Consider the following 25,702-nt stretch of genomic DNA (forward strand, 5'->3'; position numbering starts at 1 on the left):
CGACTCTGCTCACGCATGCACCGTTTTTGCCATGCTTGGCCGTGCTCGTTTACACGATGAAACGGTGCGAGACACAATATCCATTTGTTGTGATGGTCACACCCACAGTCGATACAAATACGCGGCAAGTACTTCAGCAAATGGGATGTATCGTACGTGATGTGGACGTGTGGCATGTAGACCGTCCTCACGAGATCATGGCGACGGAGCGATTCATACACGTGTGGACGAAGCTACGTGCATTCGAGCTCTATGAATATGACCGAGTGATTATGATTGACTCCGACATGCTCATGTGCCAGCAGATGGACGAGCTATTTGAACTAGAACTACCGCCCGACACTATAGCGAGCGGCTTGGCGTGTACTTGCAACCCAAATGCGATACCCACATACCCCCCGGATTGGACACCAGAGAACTGTGGCTATGCGCTTCGACCACATCCACCGCCAAGATCTGTGAGGAAACGATCAACCCACCATCTCATGAATAGTGGAACGGTGGTGCTGCGTCCAAGCATGAGACACTCTGAAGCCATTCACGGATTTATGCGAGAGCACGCCGAGCGTATCGCGCAGTACCGATTCCCTGATCAAGATCTACTCGCGGACATGTATCGTGAACATTGGGTTGTTCTTCCGTGGTACTATAACGCACTCAAGACACTTCGTAGATGTCATCGCGACCTTTGGAACGATCGACACGTACGCATGATCCACTATATTCTCGAGTAAGTCCGACCCATCCTTCTTCCACTCTCAGCTGGGTCAACCAAGTCAGCTTATCAGATTCGACTAACATTTTTTTTTCCCTCCAGTAAACCGTGGCAGACTGGCCCACAGAGCGCGGCTCGAGATGACCCTGACGCGCACCTCCATTCGACATGGTGGAGCACGTATCGGTCCTTAGCTGCTGATCCCACGCGCGTCGGACTGACGCGTGAGAGATGGACGTGCGATATAGCTGTCCATGTGAATGACAGCACACCCTCTAGGAACGTGGTTGCAGACAAGGCCAGAACATTGGAAGAAAACAACATGGCATTCATGGGTATACAGATGAAGTAGGAAACAACAGAAGCAGGTACATAAGGACCAAAAGTCTATATGGGGTCTGACGGGACTGATGGCATCTTCTTACTTCCCTTCCCCTCCCCTCCCACACACACACACACAAACATACACACAAACAGATCGACCCTAGTTAGTATGAAACGCAAAATACTCACCCGACCGGCCATGCTCACACACACACATATACGCGCGCGAGCGCAGGCGGCACAGAACGAATGGATCAAGATGTTTTAGGCCGCTTCGGAAGAGATACAGACGGGCTGCCGTTCTCAGGCACAGCAGATCTTTTTGAGTGAGGCTGACTTGCACCATGAATGGGCTCGTCGTCTTCGTACACTGCTTGGTCATACTCGTCGTACAATACCGACCCATTTGCATTAGAAGGATGTGCAGAGTACACGTCATGCTCATGCACAAGCTGTCCGTCATCATAGACTGATGTATGCTGTATATGGTGGCGCTGCTCGATTGACGACGAGGAGGTATGGCGAATGGATGTGTCATCGTATGTCACGCTTGTGAATGGAGAAGAAGCGGGACGATGCTGATCGACGCTCTCGGCTTTGCTGGGGGATGGAGACATGGGGGTGCTGGTATCATAGTTTGTCGACTCACCGGCACGACCACTGTCGTTCGCACGAGGGATAGGGCAGCTCACGACGGCATCGGCAAGCGTGTCTCGAGGTTTTTCGTCACAGGCCTTGTTGTTGTCAGTAACATTAGCATCATGCGAGTGGCGGGCGTTACATCCGTGATCGAGACCATTCTCGAAAGTACTGTGTTTGTCGTAGTTTGCATCGAGGTTCTCTCCAGTCCTGGTGTGCCCAACGGTGGTCTCCTCGATGTTGTCATCGACATGGCTAGGACTCTGTTCCACATCGATAGACTCGAGATCGTTTCTCACCGGGCCATTCGAGGGACGAGTCTCTGCATCAACAGCATGCCCAATGGTTTCTGCAAACGGCACATTGCTTGCAGTGGCATCGTGATTCACGCTGCCTGCGTCATTCTCGTCCGCGGCATTGGTTGTCTTGTCAGCATCCTCGGCTTCTTCACGGTGCACGGCTTCATCGCCACTATATGTCGCATGTACATCATCCGCTTCTTTGTGCAGTGACTCTTTAGTCTGCCCAACCATTTTGTTTTTGCCGGCCTCGCTGACATTATCTCCATCCACTTGGTCGTCCTCGGCCTGGTCAGCCTCGTCATTAGCATCGGGTTCACCCTCATCCACTTGTCCGTCCTCGGCCTGGTCAACCTCGTCATTAGCACCGGGGTCGTCCTCACCCACTTGGCCGTCCTCGGCCTGATCAGCCTCGTCATCATCGCCGGGGTCATCCTCGTCCACTTGGCTGTCGTCGGCCTGATCAGCCTCGTCATCATCGCCGGGGTCATCCTCGTCCACTTGGCTGTCGTCGGCCTGATCAGCCTCGTCATCATCGCCGGGGTCATCCTCGTCCACTTGGCTGTCGTCGGCCTGATCAGCCTCGTCATCATCGCCGGATTCATCCTCATCCACTTGGCCGTCCTCGGCCTTGTCATCCTCGTCTACATCTTCTTCCTCAGCCTCCACTTCATCCATCTGCCCATCTTTCCATTCGTCTTCGGCTGCTTCATTGTCATCGTCCGCGGCACCACTCATCATCATGGCCAGTGCATTGTATTGCGAAATAAACCGAGGAGTCTCTGTGACAAGCACGTGCAGACTGCCATGGTACCCGAATCCCAGTGCCAGCTGAGAGATATCATGGAGCGAGATTTCACGTGCATACACATTGTCTTCATGCAGGACGAGTTCGAGATCTGGAAATGCCAAACAGAGCTCTGTCCCTTCCTCGAGAAATTCGCCCAGTGCATCTGTCACACGCAATGCGGCAAACAGCGAATCCAGTGGCTCCCAGAATACACCTGGGTCTATGTGCAGCTCCGGCGCAGGTACGCCAACCAGTGCATCTTCAGCGCCGGTGTCTTTTGACGATGTGTCCATATACACGGTTGGTGTTTCATCGTGTGGCGATGGAAACACACAGAAATCCTGCTCTTGGAATGTCAAGCGCATCGTGGGAATTTCTTCTTCTGCATGCAAAGAATCATCCTGATCTGTTTGTTGTGTTGGTGTGCTGTGCTCAGAGGCCTCTTCTGTCATACAGGTGGCGTCTGCCTGGTGGCCCATGAACAGCGGGAAAGCAGAGCAAGGAAAAAAAAAAAATACGTAACTGGGCCGACGTTGGCGCTTCTCGCTCAGACGCCTCACGCATCCACACCGAGACCGTCGCGCTCGCACTGATGCGGCACATCACGTGATACCTTCGGTCGTACAGGCCCAACCGGGCTGGCGTGCGTGCGTTCGAAAGCAAATAGCCCCCATCCAAGATACTGACGGCACGACCTATCGTCGACATATGCCCAACGGGGGCCTACAAACGCGAAAAAAACCGGAGCGAGCTACAGAGATGGGTCATCATCTAGATCAGGGGCGACATGGGTCTCGTCCGTGTTGAGAGGCACTTTTGTATCGGTCGAGGAGCTGATCGGCGAGGTGGGAGAAGATGTGGAGGAAGACGACGATGACGACATCGTCGGGGATGGCGGCCATGGCGCAGAAGATACAGGAAGGGAAGGGGACGTAGCTGCAGGGAGAAAAGGAGGCGCAACCGGCGCTGGCGATCCAGGCGGTCCAGTTCGCCCAGGCGAGGCAGTATCGGTACACGAAGCAGCCGTCGAAGCCGTGGCAAGGGCCTGCTGCTGCTGCTTCTCCATGAGCCTGTCACGCGACGTGCTACCGATAGGACGTGTCGTGCGGCGACGGTAGAATAGCAAATATGCAGCGGACGACTTGACCATGTCAGGATCTGACACAGGACGAACGCACGAGTCGTCGAAATTGTACCAGTGGCCATCGGCTGGATTCTTGGCAAAGGCCGTATAGTGACCGCCACCTAAGCCGCCAAAATGGTTGTCGACGGCATACAAATCATACACAGGCTCGTCCGCCAACACATCATCGTCATGTGTGTCGTGAGAAACGATCAGACCCTCTTTCAGCTGCATCTGACTGGGCGCACGCTCCATGCGCAAACTGTGCCACAGCCGTGTGCCGACGACGCGATCGCGTAAATCCAAGTGCTCTAAGGGGAACTCGATCCAGTTGTCGAGCTTGTCGCGCGTCCCACGCCCGGCGCTGAAGCGTTTCAGGTGCACGACAAGAATATCGGGCACTTTCCACAGGTCGAATTTTTTCGTGGCTTGTCGAAAGTCGCGGCACGCAGGGCAATACCACAGATCGTTTTCGCCCAGCTGTTCTGCCCGAGTAAACTCGTCCAAACAGTCGTCGAGGCGCAATTTCGGCGCGCGCCGCTTGCCTTCAGCAAGCATGGCGGTGCCCTTTTGAAAGTCGGCGTCTTGTGCGAGCGAGATCGGACCCCATGTTTGATTCGCACGCACCTGCTCCAGCACCGCGTCGGCGACGGCGCCTTCCCACAGCGCATACAATGCACCGCCCGGGTATGTGACGGGCCATGCGGCATGCGACGCCTCGTCGCTGTTCGGTGGACATCCAAGACGAGCAGCACGCTGCGTCATGCACTCTGTTGTCTGGTCGTTCGCATCGTCGCCACGGTGCATGGCTTCGTCGGCACTTGGCACACTGAAACGCAAAGCGAAAGGGAACGCGGGCGGTGCGGCGCATTCTACCACGGAGGCCGAGGTGTGCGGCGGCACAGCATCCGGGCTGGTGCTAGGATCGGCGCTTGTCCGGGCGTCGGTCGCGCGCTTGGCGTCGGCTGCCTTGGCACACAAGTCCGTGGCGGAGGCCTCGGGACTGAAGCGCACGTACTGCTCGAGGACCTGGGCATAGATCCACGCGACATCGTGAGCTTTCTCACGAGGAATAGACACAAAGAACGGGAGGCCAAAAGGCTCGCCAAGGGAGCGGCGGAACGAGCCGAAGCGGTCGGGGCCGTCCGCTTTGCACGAGTACACAGGCAGGCAGATGGTTGCAGGCATGTCGGACGGTGGCGGATACGCGGCCTCGATGTCGGCGACTGTGCGCTCAGGACGAGAAAAGAACGAGAACCTGGACGTCGTGGGCTTCATCGGCTTCGGCATGGTAAAGGCGTCGGCCACTTCCCACAGGTAGATGTAGTCGCTGGCACTGATATCGCTCACGGGCTCAAAGGCCTCAAGCCAACGGTAGACATGATACGACCATACCTCGCCCATCAGGAGGCATGCAGGATCCATGCTCAACAGGTCGGCCACTTTGGTGCGGAGTTCTGCGACCGTCGCTGTCGCAGGCAGCTGGACGTCGACTTGGACGAGCGGCTGCGCTGCATGCTGCGGCACAACGTACACACGGCCGCGCCACTTGCGCGTGTTGGGAATCGGCAGCGTTAGATACATGAACGGATCGAACTTGACCGACACTTTGTGGCATGTGGGGCACACGAGCGTGCTGCGATACTGGCCCTGGAACAGGTCGACAATCACCGAGTCATTGCGCGCTTTGTACAGATCCCACTGCTGCTGCGCAAAGCGCACCATGTCCGCGTCGGAGCCGCCGATCCAATCGGGCGCTTCAATGTACGGTTTTTTGTGGATACGGTTCAGGTCTTCATGCAGTCCATCCAGCAAGAATGCCAACAGTTCCTGACTGTCTTGCTGGGCATATCCCATGAACTGCGGCGCAAAGCGTGCGAGTGTCGTCTTGAACTCGCGCGGAACCACAGCGCCTGATGCGCTCTCGCTCCAGAGAGCACTGACGAGACGGCCGTATGCCATTGCGAGTGTGCCGCCCATACCCAATGGGTTGTCGGTGTTGAGCTCGTCCATCTGCACACCGTTCAGGAAGTACTGCTGGAGCTCGTGGGTGTTGCTTAGGCACTGTAATGCGCTGTTCATGAAGCAGGTGTTGCCGAGGTTCGCCAAGCCACGCAGTCCGCATGGCCTCGCGGTAGACCCGTGCTGAGCCGGCGGCGCTAATGACGGCAGAAACGCCGGCGCGGGCGTAATGGCAGTCCGTGACGATGTATGGCTGGTGGGCAATGCGTCTGTGGTGCCAGTGTCGCTCGTTGTTGTGCTGACCTGCCACGTGAACGAGCGTGGGTCACTCGCTGTGCGCACACGCACGTCGATGCCTAGAAACACAGACGGCGCCGTGAGATCCAGCGACGCTAGCGTCGCATCGTCGGTGCCCTCGACAAGCTCAATGGGGGGATCGGCCTTTGCCAGCGCTTGCTTAGAGAGCATGCCATGCTCCGTGAGAGCCGTCAGCTTCAGCGACGGCGGCAAGCGGAAGAACCGCACATGTGCGTCTTCATGTCGCGGACACAAGTGCATAGCACGCACATGTGCTTTTAGTGTGCGAAGGGAGACACCACTGGATAACCGGACCGTCGGCAACAGGGACGTCGACGATGCGATGGATGCAGCCGCTGATCTGAATGGCTCTACCTCTGGCGACTCGCCACACACAGCAAGCTCGATGCAAGGCGGAAACAATTCAATGCGCGCTTGACCAGGCGCTTGACCAGGCACGACGGAGCGGCCCAGTGCAGGGCCATGGATTCTGTATCGGGACGCGAGAATGTCCCACGCCTGTGCTGGAACAAGCTCATAGTCGGCGTGCTCAACGAGATCCTGACGCAATGGACGGTATCGAGCCGTCACGTTGCCGTTATCGTTGGTGCAAAGAGCTTCGAGGTTCATCGCTGCGATCCCTTGCGGCTTGACTTTCCAGCGCTCGTACCAATCGGCTGGAATCACATACCAAGTGTCGCCGATGCGCGGCTGCGAAGCGCGCCACGTTTCAACTTCACGGACGAGCGTGGTATGAGGCACGCGTGCATCGTCGAGACTGAGAGACTCGTCCATGAGAGCATTCACACACTCATCACTCGAGCGCATTGCGCTTGAGCCAGGCATATCGTCTTTATCAGTGGCTCTCGTCGGTACAGCTGTCCCACTCTTATACTCAGCGTCAGGCGTGACGCTGCGGGCGGATCCGATGTCTGTGTCGGGGCTGGTCGTACGAGCGCGTTTGAATCGATCTAGTACAGAAGTGGGTAGTGCACCTTCCCCTTCTTCGAGCGTGTCTAAACAAGACGTGTGTGTTGGTGTGTTCGTTGGCGAGGAAGATCGGGTCATCCGACTTTGGACGCCACCCTTCCTATGTGTGCCGAGCGCCAGAAATGGCCGCTTCTTGGGAACGAAGTGCAAGTCTGATCATTTCCCATGTCTGTCCACACTCACCTGCGCCCCGGCTGCCATTTGTGGTCGAAGCCTTCATTCCTCTCCACTCCTCACCCCTCCACTCCTTTTCTTTTTCTCTTTCTCCTTTCACACACTCTCTATGCGGCGGCCGTCTCTGTCCTCCTTTATTTTTTTTTATTTTTTTGCCCCTTTTATGATTGGCCACATCTGCTTGTCGGACGACAGGCCACGCGTCGTCCTTGGCGACGTGGCCTTGCGCAAAAGAAGAGATCATCCTGTCTTGCTTTTTTCCTCCAACAGATGTGTGTTTGAAACGTCGTGGGAAGAGGACGGTCTGTGGGGTGTGATCGGCACGGACATCATGTCAATGTCGATATAGACAGTGCACTAGTCCAGTGCCGGAAGAATCATGCAGGTAATTCACAGTAGCTCATGAAAGTATGCCACACGAGACGGAATGGACATGGATTGTGGTGCAAGTCAGGCGATGTTGGAGGAGGTCTTATCATGACCGCACATCCCCTTCTAACACTCTGTTGACAACGGCCGCACATCAGTGAGGCACTCACATATCGTTGCCATCAATTTTTCATGAAGGGAAGATCATTTGTGTCCCATGCAGACACCGGTTGTGAGCGCCATCATGCGCGCTCGGATCGATTTGGTCAATTCGTAGGGATACATGCACAAATCGTGTCAAGTGGGCCATATTCATGTACGTCTGCATAGTTCGTAGCCGATTTGTAGTACACCAATATTTGCGACCATCCTACTACGCTTGCTTACAGCCTGGTCAGTAGCGTGCTCTGACTTTCGGTATTTTTCCGCCTCTTCTCCCCACCTTTTTGCCTGGCTCTCCATCAGATCGGATCAGATCTCCATCCTCCCACCCTCCCAACGTCTGTGTCAAGCAGAGGTGGGTACATTTGCAAATATCTGTTATGAACATCGAAAGCCTGCCTCGCTGCCTTCAGCTCCACCTGCGTACAAGGACGTTTCCCTCACCTATCGACCGGCCTCGCAGAACGAATCCGAACCACATTTATCTATCTATTTATCTATCGCTGGCCACTGGGAAAGTAACATCGCTCGGAAATTGTACATACTTGAACAAGAATGGAAGCGAATGGAAAGAATCTTGTCTCCATCACGTCGCCCGACATGTTTACGGGGCTGATGCAGCAGGACTTGGAGCGGGTCACGTTGCTCAACTTTTGGGCGTCTTGGGCACACCCATGCGAGCCTATGAAGGCTGCCGTGCGTACATGGGCGGAAAAGTATCCAAATGTCTTGTTTATGAACATTGAAGCTGAGGAGCAGCCAGATGTGGCTGAGTCTTTTGATGTCGAGGCTGTACCGACGATCGTCCTTCTGCGTGGCCACACACTATTATCAAAGCTGACTGGTGGCCAGCCACAGGCTGTCGAGCAGGCGCTCGAGCTGCATGCGAAGTCGACTTCTCGGGGGGGGATGCATGGAACAAGCATGTCCAACGCCGCGCGATCGACTGCTTCTGCCTCTGGTCAAGGCGAAATGCAAGAAGGTGATGATCCATCGAAGCCACATGCACTCCCATCTCATGTCGATATTAGCGGTGAGTCTCAGCAGGATATTGAGCAAAGGTGCCGCCAGCTCATGACACGTTCCACTGTGATGCTCTTTATGAAGGGCCAGCCAGGCTTGCCACGCTGTGGCTTTAGTCAAAAGACAGTGTCGTTGCTGCGAGAACAGAATGTTGATTTCGACTATTATGACATTCTTTCAGACGAGCATGTGCGACAAGCGCTCAAGGTTCTGAATGAGTGGCCAACATTCCCACAGATCATTGTGAAAGGCGAGCTAGTGGGTGGCTTGGACATCCTCAAGGTATGTGGTGCACATGTTTTGCTCATGACGCTAGGAACTTATTGCCTCTGGCGAATTCCAACAAATGATTGGTTCATAGGCTATCTCAGAGGTCGCACTACGGTACAGAGGCAGGGAGACAGGGAGGCTGATGACGTGGTCAGAGTTCGTAGCATGCGCATCCGCACCCGGCACCCGGCACCCGGCACCCTGCACCCGCTGATGACACATCCGTGGAAACGCGGTGGCTCTGCCTGTGGGGAGGAAAGAGTGTCATGTCACGTGCTCATACGCGCGCGTCAGAGCGATGGCTTACGCGTTGTGTGGATCGTTGGATGCGAGAGAGAGAAAGAGAGAACGACACGCAACACGCACCCACACTCGACACGCACAGTGCTTGGCTCGGAAGGAGCGTGTGCCAATAGGAGATCACGCACGTAAAAAACAACAACAAACCATGTCGCAGGGAGCAAGAGAAGGGGGTGATCAGAATTACACGTCTTTTCCAGCCGTCAGCACGGAAGAGCTATTGTCCGTCTTACATGAGCTGAATTTGTCTATCACAGCAGAGGATGTGGCGAGACCGCAAGGTGCGATGGTCCAGAAAGTGTACTTGGCTTTTCTAGACACACTCGCAGGTACGATGCAGGAGATGCTTGAGAAACAGCGCGACTCGTTATGTGAGCCATTGGAGTGCAAGGAGATTTATGAAGATGGCGTTGCCTGGCTGTTGTTTTTCCGCGAGGTCCGCACGATGATGGAAGCTGCTACAGTGCATGACTTTCATCTACAGGATCTCACACGACCAACGCCGAAGCGGTTCAAGAGACACATGTCGGCGCTTGTGAACTTTTTTCGTTTCCGGTCGGACCGACTCGCGGAATTTGACGAGCTTGTGCTGGAGACGGAGGACCTGGAGAATCGGCGCATCGAGCTTGAAGATGGGATTGAGCAGGCACGCAGTGCGATTGAAAAGATCGTGTCACAGCGCAAGAGCGATGAGCCGCGTGTCAAGCAGCTGCAGGAGGAGAATCTGGCACATTCAGACCGGCTGTTGGATATGAAGAAGGAGCAAAGTCGTTTGTTGGCTGAGGTCGATGCACTGAAGGGCGAGAAGACCGATGCGATCCAAAAACAGACCGACGTCCAGTATCAACTGCAAATTGTGTCGACGGAGCTGACGAAGCTGCAGGCACGGATCGTGACGCGTCCGGACGATATCAAGCGAGACGTACGAGACATGCAGGTGCAGGTGCAAGGTGAGCGTGTGTCGCTGGGTGAGAGTGAGCGCAAAGCTCGCGAGCTGAGTGCAAAAATGGACGTGCTCACCCAACTGGATGCTGATATCGCTGCGAGCATGGCAGTGATGGACCAGGTTGCTGCCGACATGGAGCGAACGGCACGAGAAGCGCGTGCATTGCAAGATACCAAGACCAACATGTCAGCACATACACACGAGCACTCGACGCAAATGCATCGGCTTGAGCAATTGGATCGCCAAGTCAAATTAGCATCTGAGCGCTTGGAGCGTGCACGGCGTGGCTTGGAAGCGTCGCGCGTCGATCGACAGGCCAAACTGGAAACACTTGGGGCACGGCTGACGGAAGTGTCGCGGCTTCGGAAGGAGAGGCATACCATGGCTGAGCTGAAGAATCATGAGGCTGCGGACATTGAGCGGCAGCTAGCGACAGTGCTACAAGAACACGAAGCACACTATGCAAAGATGCAATTAGAAAAGGAGGCTCTCTGTCGCACGGCCACGGCATATATGGACACTTTGGCACACGCACTTGTGCTTCCCTCCGCTACGACGGCGCAGACACCGACTTCAACATCGATGACACCAGGCTAGTGATACACGGCGGCGCCCTCTTCCGTCACCTCCAAGAACTTTGTGTCACACGTAATGTTTTCTTTGGCAAACTCTCCGCAGATGGTATCGGCGATATGCTGCAAATTGTCTGTGGCCAGTGCGAGGATCGTAGGGCCCGCACCCGAGAGGCAGATACCCAGCAGACCGGGATGGGTGGTTGGTGTGACCGAAGCCAGAATACGAGGCAGGCCTGGGATCAAGTGCTTCCGGTAAGGCTGGTGAACACGGTCTTGCATGGCTTGGAAGATTAGGTTGACATCTGGCGGCGAGCGAGCAAGCGACGTGGTGAGCACAGCGAGGCGCTGCAAGTTGAAGACGAGGTCCTTTTTCGAGTACATGTCAGGCAAGACGCGCCTTGCCTCTGCGGTCAGCACTTCAAAGTGCGGCACAATGACAATGACTTTGATTTCTTTCGCCCAGCCGAAGCGAATGTAGTGGCCAATGCCCTGGGGTGGCACTGGTGGGTCATAGCCCCAGGACTCGGATGCGTTCTCCGGGTATTCAGGCAGCACTTCGCTGAGTGGGACTTGCGTCGTAGCGGCTGCCTCGCCGGTCAATTCCAAGAGATACGAGCCGATGAAGCCACCAATCAGCGCCGCAGCAACATTGTCGGGGTGACGCTCAATCATGAGAGCATAATCAAGGAGCCGGTCGCGGCTGATGTTGAGCTCGCCCAGTTCATTTCCCAAGAGCAGACCGGCAATGACAGCTGCGCCTGAGCTGCCCAGACCGCGACCGAATGGAATGTCGTTGCGGACGTGGATCTGGACGCCAGTTGGGAATGACTTGATGTCATTCACTCGCATTACATAGAGTGCTACGCGGGTAATGAGATTCTTGTACGGGTTTAGGGGCGCATCGTCTGCGCCATGGCCGCTGTAGGAGAGAATAGGCTCTTTTTGATCGGTTTGGGTCGCATCGATCATGACATCCATGTGCAAGTACAGCGAAAGCGATAGGCCCACGACATCGAATCCAGGGCCAATGTTCGCTGACGTGCAAGGCACCTTGATGTGGAATGTGCGTTTAGAAGGAGTCGTCATAATCGCACAATTGTAGTACGCGCTCGTGCCTAGCGTGTTCTATCTGGGGCGAGCTGTTGGGACAGTTCGAGATGTCAAACGTTGCATCTCATATTTTTTCTTTTTTTTTTTTTTTTTCGCTCTTTGTTCAAGTTTAGCTCTTGGCGTCTTGAACTCGATTGGTTCTGTCGTCATCGACACACTTTCCTCCCCCCTACCCTCACGCACCACGGCGGGCTTGTTCCACCTCCACACCCTAAGACACACATTCATAGACAGCACCAGAAGGGGGAGGGATAAGGGAGCAGCATCGAACTCCACGTGGCGTTTCGATGGAACGATTTCCTTAGCGTGTTCATTCATCGGTCGTGGGAGGAACGAGGCATGACCAGCGGCGGAGATTGGCCGCCTGCACTGCGTGAGCTCGCCAGTCGAGCGTTTGGTGCCTGTACAGATGTGAATCGCGCAGCTGTGAGCACGGAGCTCAAAGCACTGATCTTTCAGGCTGTGCAGGAAGGCTCGTTACATACACGCGACTGGTCGCGAGTGCGTCTCGCGTCCCTGGAAGGTGGTGATGGGGCTGTAGCACCGAAGAAGCGTAGTGCTGAGTCGGGAATGACCAGTATGGGCCACAAAGACAACAAAAACAACAACAACAGCAGCAGCAGCAACACAACAAGCACGCGAACCAAGCAAGCTAAAATGCCACGCACGCGATTCGACGTTCGTGAAGATCCAGTGCGCCGAGAAATGCGACAAAGGCGCTTTGAGCAAGAGCAGGTAGCCTTTGAGCGCGAGCAACAGGCAGATATGGATTCGGCTATAGCGACGACAAGCTTGGCTGGCCGGCTCGGAGCGCCTTCTTCCTCGACAGCGTCGCCGGTAGCACACCACATACGCACGCCAATGAGCAGTTATGCTAACGATACAGGAGCGGAGCCTGATCCCAATGTGATTGACTGGGATGCACATACAGTGGTCGGCACGTCTACCAAGCTAGAGAAACCATACCTGCGATTGACATCTGCACCTGATCCCAAGACGGTGCGGCCACTTACGACACTGCGCAAGGCGTTCGAATTTCTCACACGGAAATGGGACACAGAGCGAAATTACGCATACATTTGCGACCAGTTCAAGAGCATGCGACAGGATTTGACCGTGCAGCGGATCAAAAACGAGTTCACTGTGCAAGTGTACGAAACGCATGCACGGATCGCCTTGGAAATGGGCGACTTGGGCGAGTACAACCAATGCCAGTCACAACTGCGCTCGCTGTATTCTTACGACCTACCGGGCTCTCACCTCGAGTTTCTCGCGTACCGGATTCTGTATTTGCTCCATACACGACAGCAACGCGATGTGAACACGCTCATGTCCGAGCTCGATTCCGCTGCGAAGACTGCGCCTGCCGTTGCGCATGCACTCGAGGTGCGGGCGGCAATGCGGTGTGGGAACTATCATCGCTTCTTTGCCTTGTACCATGATGCCCCGAACATGAATGCCTATATTATGGATCACTTTGTGGATCGAGAACGCGTGCAAGCGTTGCTGATCCTTGCGCGTGCACTACGTCCATCGTGCACGCTGCAATTCCTTGCGTCCGAACTTGGGTGGGCCCATGTCAAGGATGCACATTTGTTCCTTTCTTCGCTCGGTGCCGCTACCTACATGGATGGCGAGACAGATGATCCACGTGATGACTCGTTGTGGGATACCAAGAGTGCTAATGAACCGCTTCTGCGTGCAAGTGAGAGGTTCCGGAAAGTCGATGTATGTATGGAGCGTGTGTCTTGTGTTTATGAGACTAACGAGCAATTCCAGATCAAAGGTCAATTGTAGAGTAGCTAGCGAACTTGCTAGGTGATCGCGTGTATTCTTGCGCGTAGCGACACGTCAAGGCTTTATGCATGCACACCTGACTTGGTGAGAGCTTTTTTTTCTTTTTCTTTTCCCATGTCCCTTCATGAAATTGTTGGATGTGGAGCACGTCCATACCCACCAAGTGGCTTGGAATCCGACAATTGCACGATTTGGTTCATGAGCGATCATAGCGCAGCCGATCCAAAGGAAACAACCCAGGTCGTGCACCTCGTGGTATTCTGTGGTGTACGTGTGCCTCGAAAAAGAGAAAAAAAAAGTGAGAGAGAGAGAGAACTTATCATACTGATCACGGAGTAGTTCGTGGGCAGTGGCAAGACATCGTGTACGTACGTAGTATGAGTGACTGGAAACCTAATGTCAGTGGCAGTAGAAGCTGCCAAGACATGGCCAGGTGTATGTAAACAAAGATGCAAACAAACGGCGACACGCGTGCCTACGTGAACACGCTCTGACGTGACAGGAATGGGATCGATGCTGTCAGGATGAAATGAAGTCACGCCAAAGTGTTGAGCGGCGCGCACGTGCTTCCTTGCTGGATGGAAGGCATGTCTTGATTGACAGAACCAACATGGATCGACAGCAGCGGGCTATATGGCTCTCTCTTGCTGCAGATGTGCGTCAAGTGCGCTCCGTCGTGACTTCCTTGATCCATGTCGACGTGCCGCCAGAAGTACGTCTCAAGACGATCTGTTCTGTACTAACTGCGTCCAAGATATGCTATGAGCGTCTCTTGCACCGGCAAGGCCATCCAACGCTCCGCACGCCAGAGCAGGCTCACAGGTACGTGCACAGCACCATGAATTGATGCAGTGGTGGCTCATGCCAGAGTGCTGGCCATGTTTGAAAACATCTACGAGCGACCATCAGCAGAGGAGCCCGAGGGCTTTGACCGCATGTATCGACTCTCGAGCGTGCCATGGCCCCTAACTCCCGCGTACGTGAAGGAATTGTGGACTGCGATTGAGAAAGCACCAACGCTGCATCATGCTGGCCGTGTTGTGTTTGCCAACGAGCTTCATCGAGGACGTGGGCGGGGGCGGGGACGAGGGCGAGGGCGTGGGCATGGACGTGGACATGAAAGTGGGCGAGGTCGCGGATATGCGCGAGGACATGCGCAGCCATTTGGTCGTACGTGGCATCAGCCGACGCTCTTTGATGCAGTCCATGTACAAAAACAACGTGAGCCGGAAAAACAGGATGGTCAACTCATCCCATGGCCGCAAGTACCCGCTCCATCTCCGTCACATCAGCCTCACCACGCACCGTGATAAAAGCGTCAGGCACTTGGAACACATGCAAGCGGCCATCCATGCCTCCTGCGGCGAGCCGCGTCGCGCCTTGCGTGCCATGCTCGGGAAGTGTGCCGCGGCGTTCCCAGGCGACGCGATTGAGTCCGCGTCCTTGGGGTGTGGATGCACTAAGCACGGGACGGTCCACACTTTGACACAGATTGTACATATCGACATGACCGCTCGCATCGACCTGCGCAAATATTCCTGGATGCTGAGGATGCCAGCGAACATCCATTACATAGTCTTGCTGCTGGTCGAAGCGAGCGAGAGGAGCCACAGCGGACCAAGGGGGCGTGTCCGAGGCGGCGGTGCGGAAAGCAAGTGGATTTGTGCGTTGACTGGTGGCGATCCTCGGATTCGCATGTGGATAATAGTACATGGAAGAGGGTAAGGATGTATGCGATGATGACGAGACACGCAAGGGCGAAGGCACGGGCGATGCCGAAGACACCGAAAAATTCTTGGCCGGCGACACGATCGATGAAACTGACGCGCTAGCAGCGGCACTGGCAACATCCGTGGCAGTGCCTGCTGGTGATGTAGTGGAATTGGACGGACGCCACAGGGCAGTGGTCCAGTCCATGCTGGACGTGAGGAATAGCTCCGAAATACTGAGCGGCAGGCGCTCTTCGAACATGTGTGTGGGATGGCATTCCAGTCGCGTCACATGTGCTGTATGTCCCACATACGCATGAGACATGGAGAGGCCAGCCTTGATGCCAGCGCGGTCAAAACGCTGTGCATCAAACAGATTGCCTTCGTCCGTCGCGACGAAGAAATGCGAGGTATCATGGGGGGCCACATCAAGGGACGTGACACCGACTTTGGCACTGCGTGGATGCATGGGATTCGTGAGTGAAATAGACTCTTGCGGTCGCGCGAGCATATCGAGCGACCAAGTGCATACGACGCCATCAGACGACGCACTGATGAGCTGGTGCGCCTGCGCCGAGCCGACAAGGCGAACGGTATACACAGGTGCACTATGAGTGAGACCGGTGGCTGAGGCTGAAAATGCCCAAGGCGTCCGCTGTACTGGCAAGCCACGCTGCCGGGTATCCCACAGTAGCACTTGGCCACCAAAGGTACCGCCAATGAACAGGTTGGGATGGAATGGCGATGCCAGCACCGATACTACATCTGTCGGTGCGGTAAACACAAATTCCGGTCGCTCACGCATGTGCATATTCCAAACTGCAACAATACCATCGTGGTCGTCTTCATGCACAAGTACACGCTTCCGGTTGTAGGAAGCAACAACAAGCTCCGGATGCTTGGCGGACCAATCGACATCAGTGACGGAACGCGTCTCGAGAAGTGCGTCGTCCATGAATGTTCGCACCAGATGCATGCTTGTCTGCTTGGACTCTTGTGCATCCTCTGTCGGCACATGTGTGTAGTCTGTGAGGACATTGTAGCGCTCGTCGAGCATGCGTTCCATGACCGTGGCTTTCGCGTGCACAAAGTCAGTGAAATCTGCGTCTGGAAGTTGGTGTGTGTCTCGTTCCAACGGGGACAGAGAGATACTTGGCTCGACCAAGTCGACCGAGCCGTCTGCTGCTCCTTGACATGGCACACGTTCGTGTGGCGAATGGGAAGGTGGCTGTGGCGCTGGCGCAGACGGCGATGTTGGCGACGCAAGAGCGCTTTGGTGAACGATGCCCGCGTCTTTCGCTGCATCTTTTTCTGCATGTATTGGTGCCACATCGTCTGTCTCGATTGGATCTGTTTGGACCTGTTTTGTGTATAAGATACGCTGGGGAGCCTGCGCTGTGGGTATCATTGTAGAGTGTTTGCTGCTGGTCGATGGCTCATCATGAGGTTCCTCATGATGTGACGATTGCGAATCAGAACCTGGCTGTGTAGAAGGTGGCGTCAAAGGACGGACGGAAGGGGCGTCGGAAGGCACCGCGTGGGTTGAACCTTGGCTCGTGCTTGGGTCAGTGATGGTCGTCGAGGTTGATGCAGGTTGGGCGGAAGAAGACGGCGTTACAACCGTATCTGCTTTCGCAACATCTTTTGACGGAGATGCTGCAGTTGCAGGAGGCGCAGCGTGCTGTGAGGGATTGCTAGGCTTGGACGCGTCGTGTGCAGATCCGAGGAGCGAAGCAACTAATTCGTCGATGGAGGCGGCCGACACTGCACTGGCATGTGCGTGAGGATCCCCTGGTCCAGCCTTGAGCTTCCGTGCGCGCTCCTCACGCTCTTCTCGCGCACGCCGAAGCTCAGCGAGCTTGGCACGCTTCGCCTCAATTTCCGCGCGACGCCCTGACATGGTTCAGGGCGGAGGATGACGCGTCGTTCGTGGCCGAGCCACGTGACAGACCAAGGCTGCGACGCCCAACGCCCAACTAACCTAGCAACACAGTGGAGCCAACTAGGCCTGTGTCTCGCCACATTGGCGTGAAGGTTGCCCTTGTTCCAGGTGTATTGACAAGCAACGGATCGCAGCGTAGTATGAGTGTAGAGATTCGACGTGCGTCACTGGAGCGGAACACGAATGAAACGCAGATTCAGGTGTCTATCGCTCTCGATACGCACCCAGAGTATGCGCCGCAGGTCATCAAGATATCGACCGGCATTGGGTTTTTGGACCATGTACGTTGCTTTTGCGATGCGTGCAACGAGCGAGTGCGAACATGCTAACGAGAAAGATGCTGCATGCACTCGCAAAGCATGGTGGCATGTCACTAGAGATCGCGTGCAAAGGTGATCTGTGGATTGATGATCACCATACGGCCGAGGATTGTGCGATTGCGCTTGGCGTGGCATTCAAAAAAGCGCTCGGCGCCATCCGTGGCGTCAAGCGATTTGGAACGGGGCATGCGCCTCTGGACGAGGCACTTTCGCGAGCGGTCGTTGATCTGTCATCGCGGCCATACTGCCACACGGATCTGCAACTCCGGCGGGAAAAAATCGGTGACTTGAGTTGTGAAATGATCCCACATGTGTTTCACAGCTTTGCGACAGAAGCAGGAATCACTCTGCATGTAGACGTCTTGCATGGTATGAATGACCACCACAAGGCAGAGTCGGCCTTTAAGGCAACGGCTCTTGCGCTGAAAGAGGCCATCACACGAACGGGAATGAATGATGTGCCGAGTACAAAAGGTACGTGAATCGGTGAGGGACAATCTGCGGGGGGGACAGGGGTTGGGAATGAGAATTTGGCGTACTAATTCGCATATCAGGTGTCTTGTAAAGTCTCTTCATCTACAAACATACACACATACACACACATACACACCTTAGTTGAACATTGCTATCATCTACATGTATCTGTCGAACGAGTCTTTTCTTCTTGCTTTGCTGTTTACACCTTGCGTTCGCATGCACCTACGATGCCGCCTCCTTGCTGAAAGCTAGGTGCCTGGTATCCTGAAGCGTCACTCGCATTAGCGGTTGCAGAAGATACCTTTGCCTGCTTCTTGTCGCTACTGTGCAAACCACCCAGGAAGAAGCCAGAGGCGACGATGCCACCTAGCACCCAAAGTCCCTTTCGCTCGCCATCATTGAGCGCACGGCGTGTGGAGGGACGAGCCGTTGACTTGGATGGCATCACCGATGGATCCATGGGCATAGCGCGCGACACGTCCGTGACCAAATCGGAGAAGAAATTGCGTGTCGCTTGCTGTGTCGAGGCGACACTCTGCTGGACTTGGCGCTGGACCTTGTTTGGGAGATAGTCGCTCATGAGATCGGTCAGAATACCTCCTGACGCCACTGGTGCACCTTCTTGCTCTGAGATGGAGATGCTCGCATTGTGAGACACTTCCGCCATTTGTCCCACGTTGTGAACCCGCGGAACGTGCGGAATATGCCAGTCAGAGTGGAATGAATCCTTACTGTTGTAAGCAGGGTTTTCCAACATGTGGATCGAAGGGATGTATTGAGGCTCAGGCTGCATGGGTTCTTCAAATGGAATTGTCACATTGAAGACAGGCTCTGAACCGCGGGCGCTGGATGACTCAGGATTGCCAGGCACCGTAGCATGGCCCGAGTCCGCCTTCTTCGGTGAAGACACAGTCGCGCCGTCACTGTTCAACACCGTCGTGCCGCTCACAACCGTGCCGGGCTCAATGGACATCGACGGCATGGTCTTTTCAGCAGCATTAGCAGCATCAGACCCTTTCTTGCCTCGAGCGGTAGTCTTGGTCCGTGCGGAGATTGGCATCATCGACAAGGAATGCGCAGGTGGCGCAGCTGTGCGAGGCATTCGCGTAGAACGCCGTGTCTTCTCGGTGCTTGAGGTTGATGAAGCGAGCGTCGAGCCAGCGCGTACCATATCGTTTTGCTTCAGGCGCTGGACAAGTTCTGCTTTACGACCAGAAGTGGCAAGACCACGCTGGCGGAGCAAGGCACGCAGCTCGGTGACCTGTCGGCTTTCATAGCCCTCGGCTGTCAGTAGAACACTAGAGACCAGTGAACGAGATTGGCCGGATGGCGCAGGAACAAATGAGCCAGTTGCACATGCCGGAGGTGTGTTGAGACACACGGCTCGGAGGCTCGGTGATGACATGGTGTGCTTAATGCCTGGACGTCCAAGTGAACGCAGCATAACGTGTGAAGAAAGTATTGGAAGAAGGAACAATAACAGAAGCGCTAGAGGCGGGGGCAGAAAGTGTTGAGCAGATAACTTCTTTCTGCTATGTCGGGTTCCTTGGGTTAGTTGGCAAGCAGTTCGAATCCACCCAATTCAGCCAGGAGTTGGCGCGGGTGAGCGGATAAAAAGAGACTTGGTATGGGGTGTAACAGATGGTAGGCGAACAATTCTCTCTGCCTGCGCATACTAAAGGCCACGAGGCCGTTTCGGGGCCGCTTCATCATATAAACAAGCGCCAGAACTTGATTGGCTCGCATCTGTTGTCCAATGCGCGCAGCGCGTGAAGCGAAACGCGTGCGTGTGTTTGGGTGGCACGACTTGAGCTCATTGACCGATATGCTGACTAACTACATGGGGTTCAAGGGGCAGGCAGCGGCCAGGGGCGGTGTTGGTGCCCTCCACGGTCCTCATCTGCTCGAAGAGTGGATGGGTGGAGGTGTGGATGCGTATGTCGTTACCTGATCGGAATGGCTGATCAGAGTGGGGCGTTCGTCGTTTCTCTCTGCAGACGGATCAGACGCTGAAGTCAACTCGGTGTAGACGAGTGCGGCTTTAGAAGACGTGAAAATCTGAACCCTCCTCCCTAGAAGCTTTGTTTTAGCTAGCCAGGTAAGCTACAGAAGACAGACACCGAGAGAGAGAGAGAGAGAGCGATCGATTTGCATTGTCTCGACGCTAGGATGCCACCAAGGCCAAAGCAGGTACTGCCACCCAATCCACCGGCGGATCCTACGCGAGAATTGCCACTGGCCTACACTACCTTCCATCCACCGCCATTTTTGAATGCAAAGAGTATGTAACTTCAAGTGATGTTTGATACTTACGATTGCCTAGATGTATCGTCATCGTATCTCAAGACCGAGGCACAGACATGGGTATCACGTTCGGGACGGCCAACGAAGCGTGCAAAGCGTGATGGTGAAGAGGATGTGACCGGTGTGGATGACGAAGAAGACTCACGCAGTGACGACGACAAGGAACCTGCATCTCGTCGCTTGGTAATCCATGTTGGCTCAGACTTTATCCGTGTTGGCCGTGCGACGGATTTGTATCCTACGGCTGTGCCGAATGTTCTTGCACGCAAGTTGACCACAAGGAATGAAGAAGCGAGAGAAGCAGGCAGTGGTCCTGACGATGGCCGACAGGGCATGTCAGATCCACCTAGAGAACATGCTACAGACGCACAGCTTGACATGCTACGTGCGGAATTGCGCTCGATTATGCGACAGTACAAGCTGCGCCCTGTCAGCAACGGATGGCAATCAGCCAACAGCTACAATGCATCTGTGGAGCCTGAGCGTGTTGCTGAGCACAATGATGTGTACCACGTGGGCTTTCTTGATGATCTGCCGGGGCAAGTCGTTGTAGGACAAGAAGCATTGCGTCTCGCTGCATTGTCGAAGGACGACAACACATCCTGGCGTTTGTACCGACCGTGGAACCGAGGGATGTTGGATGTTGCCGGATATGCGCGCACGTACGGCGATGCGTGTGTTGAGGCGCTCCTGGGCGACCTGCAGCAGATTCTTACGCATGCCATCTCAGCACCGCCAGCCTCTGAGGCAGGGCCTAGCGCCATGAGTCCAGGTCTTGGTATCCCTGAGTCCTCTTTCGGGACGTATTCGGTACTGCTCCTTGTTCCCGACTCTTTTTCTAGGAGTGACCTTCGTGCATTAGGTCATGTGTTCTTGCGATACATGGGCTTTTCAGCTCTACATGTTCAGACAGAGGGTCTGTGTGCGACCTTTGGTGCGGGACTCAGTGCTGCGTGTGTGGTGGATATTGGGGCGACGAGCATAGGCATCTCGTGCGTCGAAGAGGGACTTGTTCTGCCTGAGACTCGTGTGGCGTTGTCTTATGGCGGACGCGATATGAGCCGCTTCTTTGGTGACGTGCTTCGCGGCTCTAGTTTTCCGTACAAGGACCTGAACGCGGAAAAGCGACTCGCTGATGCAGCGCTTCTTGCCGACTTGAAAGAACGCCTGGTGACGCTTCAACCAAGCCAGGTCAGTTTGAATCTGTACGATTTCATGGTCCGTTTGCCTGGACACACGGCGTCCAAGTACGCACTACGTGTATACGATGAGCCGATCCTCGCGGGGCTTATGCTCTTCCATCCATCAGTGGCATATCCCCCACCGATGCCGCGGCGTCCCTTGACATATGCGCCGCCCGAGACGAATCCGACCGATGAGCCAGAGCCCTCCACTGCACTTGCAGCAGCAGCAAATGCATCGTTGGGCGGTGACGAGGCTACAGAGCTGTCCGTTGCGTCCGTGCTGGACTTGGCGCCGACTCTTGCTATGTTTGGCTGCCTCGCAACACGCTTGTCAGAATCGGTCGCCGTGCTGGTTGACATGAATGGTGTTCGTCCGCCAGCGACGCCGACAACCTCGACATTCGCGAACGGCGATGCAACAGTGCCACTGAACCAGGATGCGCCTGAAGGAGCGACCGAATCAAGCCATGCTGCTGGTGCTACGGGCCCCGGTATGCCAACCACGACGCCATCATCCTCAACCTCACAAGCATCGGCGTCTGCGTCTGCGTCTGGCCGTTCTTCCTCTAGCACAAATGCTAAGGCTGCGGCTGCTGCCGTGCCACAGACGTCTGCTATGGCTACACAGGCGGCCAAGTGTGCGACAGCTGCCTCGCAGGCAGCATCAGAAGGGATGGACGTTGTACAAGCGTCATCGTTAACGCCCCTGGATCATGCGGTTTTCCGCAGCTTGCTTGCATCGACAGGCACGGCTGATGGCGTGTTGGCGAATGGCGGCGAGGAGCGCCTGCGCCGCTTGGCGAACAACATTGTGTGTACAGGCGGCGCAGCCCACATATCGGGGCTATCAGAGGCACTGGAAGCGCGTGTATCTATGCTGCTGGCCGAGCATTACACGCCATCCGACCCATCGCGCAAGCCAGCCGTGCCAGTGGGACCCAACTTTACTGCACCGCAAGCCACGGTCATTCCGCCGCCGCGCAACTTGGATCCAGCTTCGCTGGCATGGAAGGGGCTGGCTGTGCTAGCGAATCTGGATACGATGCAGGAACTGTGGGTGCAAGCATCCGACTGGGACACGTTTGGGTACCGGGCGTTGAAAGAAAAGTCGTTGTTTTTGTAGACACAAATCAAGGTGCAAAACTTGCAAAGACAGAGAAAGGGTATGAGTGCTGATGCTGTGGCATGCCATGTGGATTGGAGTTGAATCGTCTGCTATCTGTTTTACGGAATCCGTTGAGGGTATCTCCATACAGGATAGGGGAAAAGGCGACGGGGGGAGGGGGGGGAGAGGAGGGAAAGAGATAAAGGTAGGTCAGAAAAAAAAAGGTAGGGAGAGAAGATTGATAGCGAAGGTGGATATGATAATAACGAGAGCCATCATGAAATGTCCAACTACCTTGTCCCTTTCCCGCGAAGACTAGGTGCAAGACGTGAGATGCACAGGGCATGCTCTTTTTTAACGCGTGCCAAATGAGGCAGCGAGGAATGGCTCAAAGATGGCGTTGGGCTGCTTGAAGTCATTGTGGACGACATTCACAAGGAAATATGTGTCAAACACATGCTCCAGCAAGCGGCGTGTTGGCGACTCGGGCTCATAAAAGGCGGCCCAGCGCCGGCCAATCTCATACGCCTCATCTTTCCATGCAAGGAAGGACATACTCTCGACGATGGTCGGTTGCAGAATCTCGCAATGTGGGAAGCAGCCCCAAGTGACGGCGTTTGGCGCATCTGACGTCGTGTTTGTGCGCATGTCTCCCTGGGCATTCACGGCGTGATATGTGATTTGAGGGTGCGCGTCGAAGCGTGCGATCAGCTCGTCTAGCTGCTGCGGTGAGACGAAGAACTCAAGGTATGCTTTTTGGTACACGTATCCGTGCTTGGGGCCCCAGCCGTGTACGGGATCATCGCTACGCGCGCCATCGACGGCCGGCTGGGAGTTGATGGTGAAGAAACCGCGCTCATTGAGTGCACGAAGCGGCTCGTTGATCACTGATGTCTCTTTCGCAAGCGGTGCGTCGCTCCAAGGCAGACATGCGAGCTCACCCGTACAGAAGCGGGCAAAGAGAGACTGGAGGTCCTGGATCGTCGTTGGCGAGCCCCAGAGGTCTAGCGCCTCCTCCTTCGTCTGGCGGAGGTATGGCCCAAATACATCGGCATCGCCATACGCCGGTGAGCGCGCATCGCCCCAGCGGCCATTGGGGAACTCGTCCCACGCATCCGTGCGGTCGATGTAGCTCTTGGCCCGATTGGCCCAGAAGATCGGGCGGATGTTTTCTTCCCGGCGCTTGGGCGTCAGACTCGGGCGCCATGGAAGCGGGTGCAGCTGCTGCACACTGGGCGTGAGGCCTAGATACTCAAGCAGCATGCGGCTACCGCGTTCTAGGTTCATCGTGTAGATGTGCACACCATGGATATCGAGGTCTGGATGCTCGAGGATCTTCTTGCACATGTCGCCAACGAGGCGTGTGCCGACGATGCGCACCTGCTCGTCATCCTCCTTTACAGGGTCCAAAGCATCGTGGAAGAACTGCGGCACAAATGCACGGAAGCGGCGCGACCGCCCGCGAGAAGCCGCCGTAGTTCTGGATCGGCATCACACCAGGCACAATGGGAACGGTGATGCCCGCTGCACGCACGCGACGTGTCCAGTTGACAAAGGCATCCAAGTCGTAGAACATTTGCGTAAAGATGAAGTCGGCGCCTGCGTCGATCTTCTGTTTCAGATGTTGCATTTCCAGCTCAGGCCCGCCCACGGCTTCGGGGTGTCCTTCCGGAAAGCCAGCGACGGCAATCGAGAAGTAGTCGCCGTAGTGCTCGCGGATGTACTGGACAAGCTCAAAGGCATGCGAGAAGCCGGCTGCATGCGGTTCCCAGGGACTTCCTGCGGCCGGTGGATCACCACGCAGGGCCAGCACGTTGCGGCATCCGAATTCTTTGGCCTCACGTAGAGCCACTTCAATCTTGCTGCGTGGCATATTGGTGCATGTAAGGTGCATGCATGTCTCGACACCAAAGTAGGTTTGCACCGTCTTTACAAGCTGTGTCGTCATATCGGACGTACGTCCACCGGCGTTCCAAGTGATATCGACGAACTCTGGGCCCAGCTTGCTCATGCGCTCAATGCGGTCATACAGGTTCTGCATGCCCTGCGGTGTGCGAGGCGGGAAATACTCAAAGCTCCACCAAACGCGCCCTTCACTCTTCGCCTTGGCAATCTTACTCGTAACTAGCGATGTGCATCAGTCGTGGTGCGTGCGAGATTCAACGTACTCTTACAGCTTTCGTCCGCGCTCATTTGTGCTTCTTCTCGTGCTTTCTATGTCGGTTTCAGGTTCCTGCGCTCGCGCACTCTCACGCACTCGCTTCTTCTGGCCTTGGGTGCTTCTCTCTATCGGGCAGCACTAGCGCCCGCCAACTACAGGTTTCGGCGGCGAACGAAGAAACGTACGAAGCCTGCTGCTTTGCTGGAATGCCTAGCCGGTCCAAGCGCTCGACTTGTTCTGACGCAATGGCTGCACGTGTGGGATTGCACGACATACTTCGGCCGAAACAATGCCCTGTGTGGGGCTCAGGGGTTTGCGCCAGAAGATGGGATCCGCAGATAACGTAGGTACGTGTGAGTGTGTGAGTGTGGAGTGTGGAGTATCGCGGTCGTTGCTCCAGGCGCATGTGCGTTTCGTCTGGCCACCCAGCCGATGACGTAAGTCGACGGACGAATCACCGCTCTGGGCTGGGGAGGGAGGTGTATAGCACGTCGGTGGTGGGTTAAGGGCAGTTACTAGCGCAGAGTGACGAGGCCCCACTTCGGCACGACGTTGCGAAACGCGTCGAGAAATGCAGGAACGAAAGACACTGCAGCAAGCGCTCGTCCAGTGCTTGCTGTCGCACCGATGTATCC

At 55.4% G+C, this 25,702-nt stretch overlaps 13 protein-coding genes across 13 annotated transcripts; 7 read left to right on the plus strand and 6 right to left on the minus strand.

Annotated features, from left to right (window-relative positions):
* Window positions 1-56: 56 nt before the first annotated feature.
* Window positions 57-1,067, plus strand: MGL_3514 (uncharacterized protein; the record flags this gene model as incomplete). The annotated part of the gene is made up of 2 exons (XM_001729427.1): window positions 57-730; window positions 818-1,067. The coding sequence occupies 2 exons, from the start codon at window positions 57-59 to the stop codon at window positions 1,065-1,067; spliced, it is 924 nt and encodes a 307-aa protein (XP_001729479.1).
* Window positions 1,068-1,293: 226 nt separating this feature from the next.
* Window positions 1,294-3,246, minus strand: MGL_3515 (uncharacterized protein; the record flags this gene model as incomplete). Its single annotated transcript, XM_001729428.1, has 1 exon — window positions 1,294-3,246. One exon carries the CDS (start codon window positions 3,244-3,246, stop codon window positions 1,294-1,296), a length of 1,953 nt encoding a protein of 650 aa, XP_001729480.1.
* Window positions 3,247-3,518: 272 nt separating this feature from the next.
* Window positions 3,519-7,217, minus strand: MGL_3516 (uncharacterized protein; the record flags this gene model as incomplete). The annotated part of the gene is made up of 1 exon (XM_001729429.1): window positions 3,519-7,217. The coding sequence occupies one exon, from the start codon at window positions 7,215-7,217 to the stop codon at window positions 3,519-3,521; it is 3,699 nt and encodes a 1,232-aa protein (XP_001729481.1).
* Window positions 7,218-8,399: 1,182 nt separating this feature from the next.
* On the plus strand, window positions 8,400-9,228 carry MGL_3517 (uncharacterized protein; the record flags this gene model as incomplete). The annotated part of the gene is made up of 2 exons (XM_001729430.1): window positions 8,400-9,149; window positions 9,184-9,228. 2 exons carry the CDS (start codon window positions 8,400-8,402, stop codon window positions 9,226-9,228), a joined length of 795 nt encoding a protein of 264 aa, XP_001729482.1.
* A 495-nt stretch (window positions 9,229-9,723) lies between these two features.
* Window positions 9,724-10,639, plus strand: MGL_3518 (uncharacterized protein; the record flags this gene model as incomplete). Its single annotated transcript, XM_001729431.1, has 2 exons — window positions 9,724-10,491; window positions 10,574-10,639. 2 exons carry the CDS (start codon window positions 9,724-9,726, stop codon window positions 10,637-10,639), a joined length of 834 nt encoding a protein of 277 aa, XP_001729483.1.
* Window positions 10,640-10,976: 337 nt separating this feature from the next.
* On the minus strand, window positions 10,977-12,044 carry MGL_3519 (uncharacterized protein; the record flags this gene model as incomplete). Its single annotated transcript, XM_001729432.1, has 1 exon — window positions 10,977-12,044. One exon carries the CDS (start codon window positions 12,042-12,044, stop codon window positions 10,977-10,979), a length of 1,068 nt encoding a protein of 355 aa, XP_001729484.1.
* A 681-nt stretch (window positions 12,045-12,725) lies between these two features.
* Window positions 12,726-13,865, plus strand: MGL_3520 (uncharacterized protein; the record flags this gene model as incomplete). Its single annotated transcript, XM_001729433.1, has 1 exon — window positions 12,726-13,865. The coding sequence occupies one exon, from the start codon at window positions 12,726-12,728 to the stop codon at window positions 13,863-13,865; it is 1,140 nt and encodes a 379-aa protein (XP_001729485.1).
* Window positions 13,866-13,979: 114 nt separating this feature from the next.
* On the plus strand, window positions 13,980-14,712 carry MGL_3521 (uncharacterized protein; the record flags this gene model as incomplete). Its single annotated transcript, XM_001729434.1, has 5 exons — window positions 13,980-14,132; window positions 14,205-14,229; window positions 14,269-14,300; window positions 14,368-14,577; window positions 14,620-14,712. The coding sequence occupies 5 exons, from the start codon at window positions 13,980-13,982 to the stop codon at window positions 14,710-14,712; spliced, it is 513 nt and encodes a 170-aa protein (XP_001729486.1).
* Window positions 14,713-15,113: 401 nt separating this feature from the next.
* On the minus strand, window positions 15,114-17,474 carry MGL_3522 (uncharacterized protein; the record flags this gene model as incomplete). Its single annotated transcript, XM_001729435.1, has 1 exon — window positions 15,114-17,474. One exon carries the CDS (start codon window positions 17,472-17,474, stop codon window positions 15,114-15,116), a length of 2,361 nt encoding a protein of 786 aa, XP_001729487.1.
* Window positions 17,475-17,656: 182 nt separating this feature from the next.
* On the plus strand, window positions 17,657-18,401 carry MGL_3523 (uncharacterized protein; the record flags this gene model as incomplete). Its single annotated transcript, XM_001729436.1, has 3 exons — window positions 17,657-17,797; window positions 17,854-18,310; window positions 18,391-18,401. 3 exons carry the CDS (start codon window positions 17,657-17,659, stop codon window positions 18,399-18,401), a joined length of 609 nt encoding a protein of 202 aa, XP_001729488.1.
* Window positions 18,402-18,512: 111 nt separating this feature from the next.
* MGL_3524 (uncharacterized protein) lies at window positions 18,513-19,718 on the minus strand (the record flags this gene model as incomplete). The annotated part of the gene is made up of 1 exon (XM_001729437.1): window positions 18,513-19,718. The coding sequence occupies one exon, from the start codon at window positions 19,716-19,718 to the stop codon at window positions 18,513-18,515; it is 1,206 nt and encodes a 401-aa protein (XP_001729489.1).
* Window positions 19,719-20,611: 893 nt separating this feature from the next.
* Window positions 20,612-22,924, plus strand: MGL_3525 (uncharacterized protein; the record flags this gene model as incomplete). The annotated part of the gene is made up of 1 exon (XM_001729438.1): window positions 20,612-22,924. The coding sequence occupies one exon, from the start codon at window positions 20,612-20,614 to the stop codon at window positions 22,922-22,924; it is 2,313 nt and encodes a 770-aa protein (XP_001729490.1).
* Window positions 22,925-23,260: 336 nt separating this feature from the next.
* Window positions 23,261-24,917, minus strand: MGL_3526 (uncharacterized protein; the record flags this gene model as incomplete). Its single annotated transcript, XM_001729439.1, has 2 exons — window positions 23,261-24,331; window positions 24,441-24,917. 2 exons carry the CDS (start codon window positions 24,915-24,917, stop codon window positions 23,261-23,263), a joined length of 1,548 nt encoding a protein of 515 aa, XP_001729491.1.
* Window positions 24,918-25,702: the final 785 nt, after the last annotated feature.

The sequence above is a fragment of the Malassezia globosa genome (genome assembly GCF_000181695.2).
Source record: "Malassezia globosa CBS 7966 chromosome Unknown mgl_sf_9.1, whole genome shotgun sequence".
Lineage (NCBI taxonomy): Eukaryota > Fungi > Basidiomycota > Malasseziomycetes > Malasseziales > Malasseziaceae > Malassezia > Malassezia globosa.